This window comes from Jaculus jaculus, chromosome 21, assembly GCF_020740685.1.
Source record: "Jaculus jaculus isolate mJacJac1 chromosome 21, mJacJac1.mat.Y.cur, whole genome shotgun sequence".
In the NCBI taxonomy this organism is placed as follows: domain Eukaryota; kingdom Metazoa; phylum Chordata; class Mammalia; order Rodentia; family Dipodidae; genus Jaculus; species Jaculus jaculus.
In genome coordinates, this window is record NC_059122.1 from 14,099,054 (window position 1) to 14,115,812 (window position 16,759).

Sequence of the window (16,759 nt, forward strand, 5' to 3'; positions counted from 1 at the left end):
GAATAATGCTACTCCTTCCAGAGACCCTAAGACCGAGCTTTTCTTCCCAGAGTCCGTACATATAAATGAGTCTGGAATATAACAATTTCAGAAATTCAGCATCTTATCACTAAACAAAAGAAGTCTGTCCAGAGACTGCTCCCTGATATCTAAATAGCCCCAGAAGAGTTGGGTACCCGGCTGGCTGTCTTGAAAAAAATATAGTCCAGACCAACTGGCCTGATAGCATCTCTGGGAGACCCTTTCCTTGTCCCTCCACAACCACCAGTATCAGCTCTCCATACACAAAGACCTGACTCCTCTCCTTCCCTGTCTCCATTCCTCTCCATTAATAAGGCTGAATGAGGCTCTACATTACCATCCAGTCTCTTTTCCATACTGAGTGGTGTGAATCAGTTACTTAACTTATCCCTACCAAAACTGGTTAAAGATGTTGGCTCTGCCTAAAATCCAAACTCCCTTACTATGTGGGTCTGGGCATAGAAATACCTATCATAAAAAAACAATAACACTAATGACTGTTCTTCCCTTAACCCAGGAGACATTGCTGGAAGTGTTTCTTGCCTAATAGCTTCCAACTATAACCTCTCCCAATCCCCATTTTCAACAAGTTACACTACTTTGATTACCATTGTGACTAAATCTAAGACCTTCTTTGCACCCCACAGAACTTGGCTGGCTTGGACACTGGCCTAACTGGATGTGTCACTCTCACGGACCTAGATGATGCGTCTACATTATGTGTCTCTGCCCGTGTGCTTTCTCAAGCTCATGCCTACAGTGGGCTGAGCGGGAGCTCCTTTTCTCACCCCTGGACCTTGAAACGTCAGCTGCTCCACTGCTGGTGCCCATACTGGTGGGGTTCACATAGCACAATCGGCAGCTCTTGGAACAACAGCACTGGTAAAAGGTGAACTAGGTGTATAACAAATGTCTCAACAAGTGGACATGGATCTGGGATACTTACAGGACTCCACTACCATGCTCAACAGTCGGGCAGACTTCCTGTAGGAAACGGTATACAAAACTCAGGGGGTCTCAATCTAATATTTATGTCTCAAGGTGTTTGGCCTTAAGAGAAGCTTGTGTTTATGCCAACTAATCAGACCTCATTACTAATATCTTACAAAAGGTAAAGGAAAACTTAGAAAAACGCCAGAGGGAGTGGAGGACTAACCATTCTGGGTTCCATAGGTTATTTTTGACTGGAATTCCTGGCTAACCCAGGTCTAATGGGTCCCTTAGTCCTTCTACTCCTGGGACTATTAGTTGGACACTACCTAATCAATTGGCTATTAAAATTTACCATTCAACAAATTGGTGCAGTCACATGAATGTACTTGAGAATTCAATATTCCTCATTCCAACCAACCACCCACAATAAGGTCTTTAAAAATTAACCTCTGATCTCATATCCTCATCCTTCTTATAGAAAAAGGCCATATTAAAAGAAAAACATGCCAGACAACACTACAATCTTGAAGACTTCAATCAATTGGGACGTAGCTACGTGTTACGCCCCTCAGTGTCTGCCCCCTCCCCTGCACCTGTGCTGGGTTGTGGGTTTAGGATTTTTCTCAGTGGTCGTGAGTGCAGCAGGATATTGTCAGAGCCATTTCAGACATTGGTTCTCTTGTTTTGATTCCTTTGCGTTGTAAATGTTGCTGGCATATGTTTCTGTGCGCTTTGGATCCTTTTATTCTCTTGTATGCAGATTTTACTTTTCTTCACAGAAAATGGTGGGCTGAAGGGCAAGCTTGGGGGGCAAGTCAGGTGCATCATCCAAACCAAGTGCAACCACATCAGCCCAGACCTCTTCCTGGGTGTCCTGGCCTGGCTTAAGCCAAGGAATGGAGGAAGAAAGCAGGTGCTGGCTCTGCAAAATCAGAAACGAGGGCGCTTAGCTGAATTTCTCCCCAGGCTGCAGGCGCCGGAAGGAGCACCCGCTCCGGCTCCCGAGGCTGCGCGGTACCCTTGAGCCGCCGCGGCCGCGCAGTCCGGACCCCCAATCAGCGCGCAGCCGGCGGACCGGAAGTGCCTTGGCCGCCATTTTTCTTCCGGGCGCCTCCAGACCGGCGGCAGGGCGCCGGTTGCTAAGGGAGTTCCGGTTGCTCAAGCCTCGGTGGCTCTGTGACGCCCGCGCCCAGGACCCTCGGCGCGCACGGACGGACGGACGGAAGGGCGGCGGGGGACCCGGGCGGACATGGTGAGTGCGGCCGGGCACGGGCTGCGGGAAGCGGCCGCGCGGCGACGGGGCCTCCCCGGTCTGCGGCCGAGTCCGCCGGGGCCGCGCTCCCCCTGTGCCCGGGGCGGGCGGGTGGGCGGCGGCGGCGGCGGGACCCCGGCGTCCTCCCCCGGCCGGAGCCTCGGCGCGCGGCGGGGCGGCAAGGGTCGCGGGCAGACGCGGGCGCGGGGGGCGGCGGCGGCCTGCGCCTGCGCGCTGGAGCCCGGCCATTGGCTTCGGAGCCGCGGATCGCCCTCCGGAATCCAAGCCCATAGATTGTTGACAGGTGCTGCCTTTCCGGGAACTTGCCCAAATTTCCGACTCGTTAGAAAAAGGGGATCCACATTTTTTTTTTTCTTGAAATGCGTTTAGACACCGATTTTCAAACAGTAAGTAGGCGCAGGTAGAACCTGATCGTTGGAAAGAAGTGCTGCGGAGGAAGAGCCGCCAACTGCTCGAGGTGCTGGTCTCAAGGCTTGGACCGAGAAGAGCTTGCTGTTGAGGAGAAGCCCACTTTGTAAAGAACCCGGGATAGTGGCAACTGTAGCCCGTACAGGGAGCCTTCCCTTGAACTCAGCCTGTCCTTAGAGAGACAATAAATAAGGTTTTTTGCTGGCTTGGCCTGACGGTGGGTGAAAGGTGGCTGGGCCAGAAGAAGGAGAGAGGCCTAAGGATATATTCCTTAATAAGATTTGTTTTAATTGATCTGACTTCTTTTAAGGCCAAAAGCGAGCCTTTACATAGCTTGTGTCTTACCAAGAAATAGATTGAGAAAGGCCCAAACAGGGTTGTATCACCTAGATGTAACAGTGAAAGGCATTTCTAAGGAACCCAGAGCACTGTGAGGTCGAGAGGTCTGTTATCCGTGCTGTTTACCAAGGTGACAGCTGGGTGGGTGGAGGAAAATTACCTGTGGAGATCCCAAAGTGACTTTCCCTGAGTGGTCAGGTTGCCCACTCTTCCTTCTTGTGAATGATCTATCGTGGGCTGGCTGCATCTGCACAGTACGGTGGTCTCGTAGGTGTAACGTTCCATGGCTTCCTTTGAGGGTGAAGCAGTCTGCTTCCTCTAGCAGCATCTTTCTTTTTCTTCCTTCTTTCCTTCCTTTCTCTCTCTCTTTTTTTTTTTTTTTTTTTTTTTTTTTTGGTTTTTCAAGGTAGGGTCTCACTCTGGCTCAGGCTGACCTGGAATTCACTATGTAGTCTCAGGGTGGCCTCGAACTCACGGCGATCCTCCTACCTCTGCCTCCCGAGTGCTGGGATTAAAGGCGTGCGCCACCACGCCCGGCTCCCTTTCTCTTTCTTTTATTCTTTTGTAGAATCTTTTTCTTATAAAAAATTTTACTAAGCTAATTCAAAATTTTATTTCATGATTTGTGCATAAGATTGTAATACTCTTGATTGAATCCTAAATGGGTGGAATGAGAAGGTCTGAAAAAATGAATCCTTGAAATAAGTTGTTACTACTAACTTTATATATTTATTTTTATTTTGGTCTGTGTTCCTGGGTTCATGTGGAGGTCGGAGGACAACCATAGGTGTCAATCATCTCCTTCCACCATGTTTAATACAAGGTTTCTTATTCACCTCTGAATATACCAGAGTAACTAGCCAGTGAGCTTCCCAGAAATCTTCTGTCTCCACTGCCAATCTTGCCATATCTGGGAATACACGCAAGTGTATCATGCTGCCTCAGCTTCACACTGATTCTGGCATCCTCACTCAGATCTTCATGTCTGAGTAGCATGTGCTTTACCCATTGAACTAGTTTCTCTCCCTCCCTTCCCCCCTCATATATATATATATATATATATATATATATATATATATATATATATATATGTATATGTATATATATATATATATTGTCTTTACCAATATATACATACATACATACATACATACATACATATATATATATATATGAGAGAGAGAAAATGGAATTTCAAAGGGGAAAGTGCGGAGGGGGGAGGGAGGGTATTAGCATGGGATATTTTCTATAATCATAGAAAATGTTAATAAAAATTGTGAAAAGAAAAAAATAATAAAAACAAAATTTAAAAAATTAAATTATTTTGAACAAACAAACCCCTTAGCATCTCATGATTTAAAAAAAATTCAAAAGTAAAATTTCTGGAAAGATTGTCAGAGCCACAGTTTGAGACATCATGCCCAGAGGCATTCCCTATCCCCCCAAATAACTGACTACTCCCATGACACATGAACCACAACCCCATGGGGAAAACCTGCAACCTCACTGAGGAGCATTCCCAACAGAATGGAACCAGGGACAAGGGAAAAGAGGGTACCAACATATATATAAAATATATCCATACAAAACTTGTTAATATATCCATACAAAACTTGTTAATAATAATAAACATGAACAAAATTTCTAGCCAGGTGTGGCACACACCTTTGATCCCAGCACTTGGGAGGCTGAGGTAGGAGGATTACTGTGAGTTTAAAACCAGCCTCAAATCCACATCCAGTAACACTTCTCCAGCCAAGCTACAAGCTTAATTAAAACTCCTGAATCTTTTGGGGGACACATGCATTCACACTACTACATTCTGCCCCAGGCCCCCAATAAATTCTTAATCATTCCATATTGTATATAGTCCAACTTTGTATATAGTCACATTGTGATTAGTCCAACTTCACAGGTCCCTATAGTCTTTTGATGATGTTTTATTTTGTTTTCTGAGTTAGGATCTCACTGTAGCACAGGCTGACCTGGAACTCACTGTGTAGTCTCAGGGTGGCCTTGAACTCATGGTGATCCTCCTGCCTCTGCCTCCCAAGTGCTGGAATTAAAGGTGTGAACCACCACAGCTGGCTCCCCATAGTCTTTGCCAATTTAATATAGTTCCAAAGTCCCAAGTGTAATCTGAGATTTTAAGATTGGCTCTTAGATGCGAGTCCTGTAAAATTAAACAAGTTAATATACTTTCATCATATAGAAGTACAGAGTAAACATTTTCAACTGCTATAATGCATTGTAAGGAGATGTTGGACCAATGCAAACTTAACAACCATCAAGCAAAAATAAAATAACAGTAGTTCAAATCCAATGTCATAACCAGTGACTGATAGTCTCTGGAATTCCCAATTGTGCCTCTCCAGATGGGCTGAATAAGCTAGGAAAACCACCTACCCCAAGCCAACAGCATAGTCCATGGTAGCCCTTGCAAAGTCCTGGTATGACTAAAACATCTTTGTTTCTCCACTGCAAACTATGGTCCGTCTTCCATTGGCTTCACCTGCCTCTTCATGAGGGTCATCACCACCCTGCCTTATGCTGCATCTCAGCAGTAACTCCTTAAACCATGTGCACTTCATGACCACTCCATGCATTTTTCATGCTTCTGAAAGCAATAACAGGCATTCAGGACACAACCATATTCTTAATTGAGGGATAAAATAAATAAGTGACTTTGAAGAGCAGGTTTCTTCCTTCCAGATATATCCTTTCAAAAGAATGCATTCCTGCCATTCAGTCTTTCTGGGGTGTAATCATCTCAGGTATTCTTTCCATTGTTTTAATGTAAAGTGGTTGTGCTATCTTCTTTCCAAATAATAGTATGTTTGACAATAGCACATTCAGTAAACTAAAATGAGTCCCTGTGCCAGTAAATTTAAACTTGTTTGTTTTTTTTTCAATTTTAGATCTTCTATCAGTACCATATCTTTAGCTAAGTACATCAGTCCAATACAGTTAAACCTTAATCAAACCCTTTAGGCCTGGGCAGCAGAATAAAGCTAGCCCTTATGCCAATAGCCTAGTTCCAACAAAGTCCTCAGCAGTCTTTCCTTCCCGTATTTCCTCCCCCTTCAGCAAACATCTCAGCAGGTCTTGGTTCTTTACCTGGAGGAGTGACCCATACCTTCATTCCTGAAGGATCTGGGCCATTTATCACACTGCCTTGATTGGGTTGTTTTTGATAACAGGGCATGATAACACCAAGAGGTGCCCTAAAGAATGTTCTGTACTTCAGACATTCTCTTCCTTACCTCCATTGTGGTGGAGCAGTCCAATTTCCCCCTGGTAGTCTGGATCAATCACTCCTGTTAACACTGCAACTCCTTTCTTAGCCTGTTCGCTCAAGGGCATCAGGAGCCCATGGTGGTCAGGGGAAGTCTTAGCTTTCAGTTCAATGTAATGTTTTTGTGCCTTCTGGCAAAGTACTCCCCCATCAGAAACCAAGACCTCTAGGCCAGCAGAGCCCAAGATTGTGAAAACAAGAAGCAAAAATTTGCCTAATGCAGGCTGGAGAGAAGGCTCAGCAGTTAAGGCACTTGCCTGCTAAGCCAAAGGACCCAGGTTTGATTCCCCAGGACCCATGTTAGCCAGATGCACAAGGGGGACAGATTCATCTGGAGTTTGTTTGTATTGGCTGGAGGCCCTGGTATGCCCATTCTCTTTCTTCCTCTTTCTCTACCAAGTAAATAAATAAATAAAAATATTAAAATTTTGGCTAATGCATCACTAGGGGTGATGGTATGTGCCGCCATTCTCATTTCAACCCTTGATTCCTGGACCCATGAATTCAGGCTATAGGATAAACATTACCGTATATAGGATGGTGATTCAGAGCATACATAGCCTGCTGGAGCACATTCCCCCAGCCCTACAAGCTGGTGCCACCTAGTTGACACTGTAACTCTCTTTAAAAGGCCATTCCACCATTCTGTCAAGCCAGCTGCTTCAGGGTGGTGGGGCTCATGATAAAAAGTAAGTTCTGTGATTTATGAGCCCACTGCTGCACTGCCTTGGCTGTGAAGTGAGTTGCTTGGTCAGAAGCAATGCTGGGTGGAATGGTCGCTAAGACATTTTGTAAGACCATGGATAATAGTTTTGGCAGAAGGTCTATGTGCAGGAAAAGGAAATCTGTACCCAGAATAAGTGTCTGTCCCAGTAAGGACAAAACACTGCCCTTACCATGATGGAAGTGGTCATGTAGTCAGCATGCCACCAAGTGGCTGGTCACCCTGAGGAATGCCACCACATTGGGGCCTCAGAGTTCTCTACTGCTGGCAGATTTGGCACTTAGCAGCAGCCATAACCAGCTCAGCCTTAGTTAATGGAAATCTATGTTGTTGAGCCTGTGGGTAACCTACATCCCTGCCACCATGGCCACTTTGTTCATGGGCCTATTGGGCAGTGACAGGGATGGCTGAGGAAACAGGTGGACCACTATCCACAGAGTGAGTCACCTTATCTACTTGATTATTAAAGTCATCTTCTACTGAGGTCACCTGGTGAGCATTAACATGGGACACAGCATTTTTATATCCTTTGCCCATTTAGAGAGTTTTATCCACATAACACCATCTGCAGATATCCTTCTTAGCATTTTTGCATTGTGCTCTTCCAAGTCCCAGATCATCCAGCCAAACCATTGACCACAGTGCATCAGTGTATAATTTCACATCTGGCCATCTTTGGTTCCAAGCAAAGTGAACAAGCAGGTGCACAGCTCGAAGTTCTGCCCATTGTGAAGACTTCCCTTCACCACAGTCCTTCAGAGTTGTCCCAGAAAGGGGCTGTAATGCTGTGGCTGTCCACTTTTGGCAGATGCCTGCATAATGTGTTGAACCATTTATAAACCATGCCTTTGTTCTCTCCTCCTTAGTCAATTGATTGTCAGGCACACCCCTTGATGCCATAAGTGCATGTTTGGGGACAGAAGGCATTGTAACTAACCAGAGTAGCAACCATAGGTGTGTGGGCAATTTCCACATATAACTTACTTATGCCTTCTAGTTCTGCTCAAGCCTGATCCTGTGTATACACTTCCACTTGATAGACTGCTGCTGTGCACATCCAACTTTATGGCTTGGAGGATCAGGTAACACCCAGCTGATAATGGGCAGCTCAGGTCACATAGTACCTTGATGGCCCATTGTTGAGTATTCAGTTTCTACTAAGGCCCAATAGCAGGCCAAGAGCTTTCTCAGGAGAGTAATTGTCTGCAGATGACTGCAGGGCCTTCCTCCAGAATCCCAAGGACCTCTGCTGTGATTCACTTATGAGGGCCTACCAAAGACTCCAAATCTTCCACCACACCTCAAGTACCACCGAATCTGCTGGATTATATGGCCCAAGTGGCAGAGCAGCCTGCACAGCAGACTAGACCTTTTGAAGAGCCTTCCGTTCTAGGCCCCACTGAAAACTAGCAGCTTTCCGAGGCACTTGTTATAGGGGACAGAGTAACACACCCACGCGAGGAATTTGCTGCCTCCCAAATCCACATAGGCCCATTAGACATTGTTCTTTGTTACTGGTAAGAGAGGACAGTACAATGATGTACCCTTCACCTTAGAAGGATATTCCTATATACTTCACTATATGCATCACTAATCTAGAAATTTCACTGAGATGGAAGGTCCCTGAATTTTGGATGGATTTATTTCCCATCCCCTGATGCATATGTACTGACCAGCAACTCCAGAGTGGTTGCCACCTCCTGCTCATTTGATCCAATCAGCATAACGTCATTGATATAATGGACCAACATGACTCCTAGTGGAAAGGACAGGTGATCAAAATCCCTGCAAACTAAACTGTGTCACAGGACTGGAGAGTTAATACAGCTTTGAGGTAAAATAGTAAAGATGTACTGCTGACCTTAGCAGCTGAAGCCTGATTGCTTCTGGTGGCCCTTATGGACCTGTATGGAGAACAAATCATTCACAAGGTCAATAGCTGCATACCAGGTACCAGGAGATGCATTAATCTGCTCAAGTAAAGAAATCACATCTTGGGGCTGGAAAGATGGCTTAGAGATTAAGGTGCTTGCCTGCGAAGCTTAAAGATCCATGTTCAACTCTCCAGACCCCACATAACCAGATGTACAAAGGTGAGGCAAGCATAAGGTCATGCATACCCACTAGGTGTCGCAAGTGTGCAGTTTGATTGCAGTGGCTGAGGCCCTAGTGTGCCAATTCTCTCCCCCTCTCTCTAAAGCAGATTGCTTCTGATGGCCCTTATGGACCTGTATGGAGAACATACAGAAGAAGAAGAAATTCTTTTTTTTTTTTTTTTTTTTATGAAAAGCTACATCTTGTACAGCAGCTACAGTTGGAGTCACTACTTGATTAAGTTTCTGATAATCCCCTGTCATTCTCCATGAATCGTATCTGTCTTCTGAACAGGCCAAATAGGAGAATTAAAGGGAGATGTGGTGGGAACTACCATCCCTGCATTTTTCAAGTCCTTTAAAGTAGCATTAATTTCTGCAGTCCCTCCAGGATGTGATACTGATTTTGCTTTACGTATTTCCCCAGCAGTGGCTCACTGGCTTCCATTTGACCTTACCAACCATAATAGCCCTCACTCCACAAGCCCAAGGGGGCTGTTCACTCTGGGGGAAGGGCTCATCCTGGGGGAAGGACTTCCTCCTTGTGTTAATCCTTCTTGGAAGCAATCTCAGAGACCAACTCTAGAGGAATGTCTTTGGATTCCTAAATAGATCAAGTTGACATCAAAACATAACCATCACAATGAATATTATTTGTCATATGTGACACACTAACAGCTAACCTTATACTAAATGAGAACATGGTATTCCCGTAATAGCTGGAAAACAAGCCTGTTCATTGTAAACTTTTTTCTTATATTGTTTTTAAATTTTTTTTTGTTTATTTTTGCTTATTTGAGAGCGACAGAGAGAGAGAGAAAGAGGCAGATAGAGAGAGAATGGGCGTGCCAGGGCCTCCAGCCACTGCAAACCAAACTCCAGACACGTGCGTCCCCTTGTGCATCTGGCTTACATGGGTCCTGGAGAATTGAGCCTCGAACCGGGGTCCTCAGGCTTCACAGGCAAGCATTTAACCGCTAAGCCATCTCTCCAGCCCTGTAAACTTTTTTTGAGGGGTGCAGTGCTAGAAATTTAACTTGGGGCCATGATCATGTTTGGCAACAGTCTTACTGTGTCACCCTTCCCCTACCCATACCTGAACTAGTACTAGAGCTACTAGCTAAGAGTGGAAAAAAAATGCACTGCAAGCAAGAAGACCTATCTTTGTAGTATCATTGTAGTATCATGATAATGCAAGTGACACTTTCTGATTCTGTGCATACAAACTTTATATGCATAAAGTTATTAAAATATATGCATTTTCCTCCTGGCTTTACACTATAAGGAATCTCATGGTTACTCTTGGACCTATCTTTGTAGTGTCATTAAGTATGTACATTTTATTTTGAAATAGGAAATGGCCAATTATCACTATTGGCTTGTGATATGATATCTTTATAGAAAATGTTTATGATTCCACTGAAAGGCCATTAGGTTGGATAAATTGAGTGCGATGACAGGATACAAAAATCGGTAGCTTTTGAATACAGTGAAGTTACTGAAAAAGAAATGGATCCAGTGAGTGAAGACATGGCTCAGTAGTTAAAGATGCTTGCTTGCAACGTCTACTAACCCTGGTTCAGTTCCCTAGCAATACACATGAAGCAAGTTGGGCATTCATTTGCAGTAGGAAGAGATCTGGCATGCATATGTGCATGTGAGTACATGCACATGTGTGCACACACCCACAGAGAATTTTTTTTTTTTTTCCTTTTGGATTTGTTGAAGTAGGGTCTCACTCCACCCCAGGCTGACCTGGAACTCACTTGGTAGCTCCAGTGATCCTCCTACCTCAGCCACCCAAGTGCTGGGATTAAAGGCATGTGCCACCATGTATGTTTTTTATATATATCAAATCATATATATATATCAAGTTATTCATATATACATATGATTTAGAGCAGGTGATGGTGGATGGAGAGTAAAAGTGTAATAACCATGATATCCATTGAACATTTAGAAAACACACAAATTTTCAGAGTTGTGAGTCTTACCTTTCCTCCTGGAACTCTCTGGCCTGTTTCAGGACTCTGTGACCTTTGAAGATGTGGCTGTGAACTTCAGCCTGGAGGAATGGGCTTTGCTAGATTCTTCCCAGAAGAAGCTGCACAGAGATGTGATGGAGGAAACCCTCAGGAACCTGACTGCTGTAGGTATGTATCAGATCATTCTTTACTGAAATTACAAGTCTGTCCTGCTTAAAGTTGCTACTCTATGATATGGAATATAGACCGAGTAAGTTTGGTGACTGTATCAGACATAGTCATGTTATACTGTGACTCTACCTAAGAATTGATATATTCTCTGTAGTGATCATATTGTTAATGAATTTTCTGGGTCTGCATTTTAGAAAACTCACAGGAAAACCAGAACATTGAAGATGACTATGAGTATCCCAGGAAACATCTAAGGTAACTTGCCAACATTAATAACAAAATGTTCTGCAAGGATCCAGAAATGATTGATGATTTAAAAAGAAAGATGACTATGCAAATAAACCCAGATGATTTGATCTAAAGTACTTATCTTCAAAGATATATGCAGGATTAAAAATATGCAGTACTGACATGATAATGCAAGTGACACTTTCTGATTCTGTGCATACAAACTTTATATGCATAAAGTTATTAAAATATATGCATTTTCCTCCTGGCTTTACACTATAAGGAATCTCATGGTTACTCTTGGACCTATCTTTGTAGTATCATTAAGTATGTACATTTTATTTTGAAATAGGAAATGGTTTTTGTTCAAAGATTTTGCTTAAGAAATACTCAAGAATAACTATATGACTCAAAGGCAGATAATGGTGGTTTGTGAATTCATTACCAGCTAATTAGAAGTCTGGTTTTTAAAAAACTGAATTTATGAAGAACCTGAGCATCATATCAAGATCCTATGTAGAGATGTACAGATGCCTCAGTGGTTAAAGGAACTTGCTTGCAAAGCCTGCCATTACAGGTTTGATTCCCCCAGTTCCCACATAGAGTCACATGGACAGAATAGCTCATGCATTTGGAGTTGATGTGTGGTGGCAAGAGGTCCTGATACACCCATAATTTCTTTCTCTCTGTCTTTCAAGTAAAGAAATACATAATATTTTTAAGAATAAAGATCTCTTGTGACTACCTTGACTTGATCTATCTCCCAGACCCTTTAAAACATTCAGTCTAGGGCTGGAGAGATGGCTTAGTGGTTAAGCGCTTGCCCATGAAGCCTAAGGACCCCAGTTCGAGGCTCTGTTCCCCAGGACCAACGTTGACCAGATGCACAAGGGGTGCACGCATCTGGACTTCGTTTGTAGTGGCTGGAGGCCCTGGCGTGCCCATTCCCTCCCTCCCCCTCCCTCCCTCCCTTCCTCCCTCTCTCTCTCTCTCTCTCTCTCTGTCACTCTCAAATAAATAAATAAAAATGAAAAAAAACTATTAAAAAGAAAACATTCAGTCTATTCATATTCAAAAATTCTAACGGGAGTGGGGCTGGAGAGATGGCTCAACAGTTAAGGTACATTCTTACAAAGCCTAACAACCTGGTTTCAGTTCCCCAGTACCTACCTAAAGCCAGATGTACAAAGTGGTGCATTCATTCAGAGTTTGTTTGCAGTGGCTAGAGTCCCTGGTGTGCCGTGTGTGTGTGTGTGTGTGTGTGTGTGTGTGTGTGTGTGTGTGTCTGTCTGTCTGTCTGTCTTTCCTTCTCTCCCCTCCTCCCCCATTTACAAATAAATTTCTGACAGGGGAGATAGTAAGGAGATTTTTACTTGTAAGAACATTGTACACATAACTTTAATAATGTGCTTTCCATTTTATACAGAAATGACATTATGGAGAAGCTGTGGGAACAAAAAGAAAGTGGTCCCTGCACAGAAATCTTTAGCCAGATTCCAGATACTATTGTGAACAAGGAAATTTCTTGTGGAGTAATGCTTTGTGAAAACCGCGTTTGTGAAGACATGCTCATTGGTCATTCATCCCTTAATGTGCCTGTTCAGACTGGACAACAAGCTTATGACTATGAGATACATGAAGAAAGTCTCTATAAAGTTAGGGAGTGTGGAAAATCCATTACTTACTCTGATTCTGTTCAGAACCATGAAGACAATGACACTGGACAGACTTCCTGTGAATTTAACCAGTGTGAGAATTTCTTCCAGAGTCACAAATACATGCAAATATCTGGTAACAGTGACACTAGAGAAGAAATGTATGTGGAAAAACAGAATTATAATACCTTTACCTATCCTGGTTTGCTTCAGTATGTTGAAAAGACTCAAAGTGGAGACAAACCCTATGTGTGTAAGCAGTGCGGGAAAGCCTTTTCTTGCTTGAGTCACATTCAAAGACATGAACGAACTCACACTGGAGAGAAACCATACACATGTAATATATGTGGTAAAGCCTTCAGTACTTTGACTAACGTGCAAAAGCATAAAAGAATTCACACTGGAGAGAAACCCTATGTATGTAAACATTGTGGGAAAGCCTTTTCTTGGAGTAACCTTCGAAGACATGAACAAACTCACACTGGGGAGAAGCCATATAAATGTAATTTATGTGGTAAAGCCTTCAGTTGTAAGAGTAAGATTCAAGACCATGAAAGAACACACACAGGAGAAAAACCATATGAATGTACACAATGTGGAAAAACCTTCACTTCTTACCATTCCTTTAAGGCACATAAGCGATGTCACACTGGAGAGAAGCCCTATGTATGTAAGCAGTGTGGAAAAGCCTTCAATTATTACAATTCCATTCAAACGCATAAACGATGTCACACGGGGGAAAAACCCTATGTATGTAAGCTGTGTGGTAAAGCCTTTATTGCTCTGAGTTCTCTTCGCTATCATGAGAGGATTCACAGTGGTGAGAAACCCCACATTTGTTTGCAATGTGGGAAACGTTTTAATTCTTCCAGTATCCTTCGAACACATGAGCGAACTCACACTGGAGAGAAACCTTATGTATGTAAACAATGTGGAAAAGGTTTCAGTTGTTCCAGTAACCTGCGACTTCATGAGTGGACTCACTCTGGGGAGAAGCTGTGTGTGTGTAAGCTGTGCGGTAAATCCTTCACTGATCCTCCTTCCCTTCGACGCCATGAAAGGATTCACAGTGGAGAGAAACCTTATGTGTGTAAGCATTGTGAGAAAGCATTTTCTTCTTGGAGTAGCTGTCGAAGACATGAGCAAATTCACACTGGTGAGAAACCCTATGTGTGTTTGCAATGTGGCAAACGTTTCAATTCTTCCAGTATGCTAAGAACACATGAACGAACTCACACTGGAGAGAAACCCTATATATGTAAACAGTGTGGGAAAGGTTTCAGTTCTTCCAGTAACTTGCGACAGCATGAGTGGACTCACTCTGGGGAAAAGCTGTGTGTGTGTAAGCTGTGTGGTAAATCCTTCACTGATCCTCGTTACCTTCGACGCCATGAAAGGATTCACAGTGGAGAAAAACCTTATGTATGTAAGCTTTGTGAGAAACCCTTTTCTTCTTTGAGTAGTTGTCAAAGACATGAACAAATTCACACTGGTGAGAAACCTTACATATGTAAGCATTGTGGGAAATCCTTCAATAATTCCATTGCTCTTGGAAAGCATGAAAGGATCCACAGTGGTGAAAAACCCCATGTATGTGAGCAGTGTGGGAAAGGTTTTATTTATTTCAGTAAATTTCAAATACATGAACGGACTCACACTGGAGAAAAACCGTATGTATGTAAGCATTGTGAGAAAGGCTTTTCTTCTTTGAGTAGTTGTCAAAGACATGAACAAATTCACACAGGTGAGAAACCCTACATATGTAAGCTTTGTGGGAAAGCCTTCACTAATCCCATTGCCCTTCGAAAGCATGAGAGGATCCATAGTGGTGAAAAACCCCACGTATGCGAACAGTGTGGGAAAGGTTTTATTTATTTCTGTAAGTTTCAGATACATGAACGGACTCACACTGGAGAGAAGCCATATCAGTGTAAGCTATGTGGTAAAGCCTTCACTGGTCAAAGTTACCTTCAGCGCCATGAAAAGATCCACAGTGGCGAGAAACCTTTTGTATGTAAGCAGTGTGGGAAGCCTTTTTATACTTTAAGTGATTGTCAAAGACATGAACAAATCCATACAGGTCAGAAACCTTACATATGCCAGCAGTGTGGGAAAGCCTTTACTCGTTCCAGTTCCCTTAAGCTTCATGAAAAGATTCACAATAGAGAGAACTCCTCAGAATTGAATATGGAAAGCCTTTCTTATCTCAAGCATGAAAATGTATAGGAAATGTATAGGAGAATTGTGATGTGATACCTGGAATGAATATGGAAATGCCTTCCATTGGCCCTCCTGTAAAAATATGCCTGGCATTAAAACTTTTATACAAGAACTATAGCAAATGTCACCTGTGAAAGTGTTTCAAAGTTATGTGAAAATTTCTCATGTAACAATTCATAAATGTTTTTAAAAGTTTGATATGAAGTAATTTACATAGAGTGTTTCAGAAATTACCTGGGGTAAATGGTTTATAAATTGGGCCTTTGTGGTTGTTAGTCACTCATTTTGAAATCTCTAGAGTTAATTATTTCTAATTTTCACTCCTGAGAATTTTCAGGCTACATAATCTCTAAAGTCCTTAAGCAGTAGGGTCTGAATTTCATAGTTGGTGTCACTTATCTCTATCATATTCTGTACTTATTGTTGCTTGAAAACACATAAAACATCTTAGGGGAGCAATTTACTTGTTTTGGCTCTGGCAGGGAGGTTATGGAAGTGTAGGCATTTCTCACCATTGTGTACATAAAACAGGAGTGTGCAGTATAAGAGCCTGAGGACTTACTTCCCCAGTGACTCTTCCTCCTATTTGGCCATTTTACATTTCACAGCAACATCATCATTTTATGAACATTGCCAGGAGTTAATCCTTTCACTAGCTCAGTCCCCTCTTAATCTAATTATCTCTAGAATTTTACTTTATGACTCACCTTGACATCTTTCATTCCAGTCAAGTTGGTTGTTTTTATTGTTATATAGATTTTTTATCTTTTTTTGTATGTTTTGAAGATTTTTCTACAATATCTTAGTACTTCTGGACTGTTAAAAATCAATTTAGATTATCAAATGTTAGGTTCATTATTTACTGAGAACATATCTGCTACTATCCTACTGTGATATTAAAACTGATGTTTGTCAGGGTTTTTTTTTCCCTTTTATATCAAATGATCATAGAATTGCAAGTAATAGTGCCTTTATCCTCATATTAATTTTACTCTGGAGTTACTTTGCTGTAACTTTCATTGTGAACATAATTCATGCTTTTCTCTTACACAGTGTTGTGTCATGCTAGATTAAGTGCCTTCTTGACTAAAAGTTCAAGGCTATTATGTTTTGTGAAATTGTATGTAATGTATTATGAATCTGTCTGTAAACCCGATCATTCTTTTTATTTATATTTTTCTTTTGTGATTATCTTCTTTTTAAAATCTATTTATTTGGGCTGGAGAGATTGCTTAGTGGTTAAGTGCTTGCCTGTGAAGCCTAAGAGTCCTGGTTTGAGGCTTGATTCCCCAGGACCATGTAAGCCAGATACACAAGGTGGTGCATGCATCTAGAGTTTGTTTGCAGTGGCTGGAGGTCCTGATGCGCTCATTCTCTCTCCCTCCCACCCACCCTCCATATCTCTCTCTCTCTC

At 42.7% G+C, this 16,759-nt stretch overlaps 1 protein-coding gene across 1 annotated transcript; it reads left to right on the forward strand.

The window, feature by feature from the left end:
• Positions 1–2,071: 2,071 nt before the first annotated feature.
• Positions 2,072–16,517, forward strand: LOC101597098 (zinc finger protein 878-like). The gene is made up of 4 exons (XM_045139321.1): positions 2,072–2,206; positions 11,113–11,239; positions 11,437–11,497; positions 12,897–16,517. The coding sequence occupies exons 1-4, from the start codon at positions 2,204–2,206 to the stop codon at positions 15,349–15,351; spliced, it is 2,646 nt and encodes an 881-aa protein (XP_044995256.1). The 5' UTR covers positions 2,072–2,203; the 3' UTR covers positions 15,352–16,517.
• Positions 16,518–16,759: the final 242 nt, after the last annotated feature.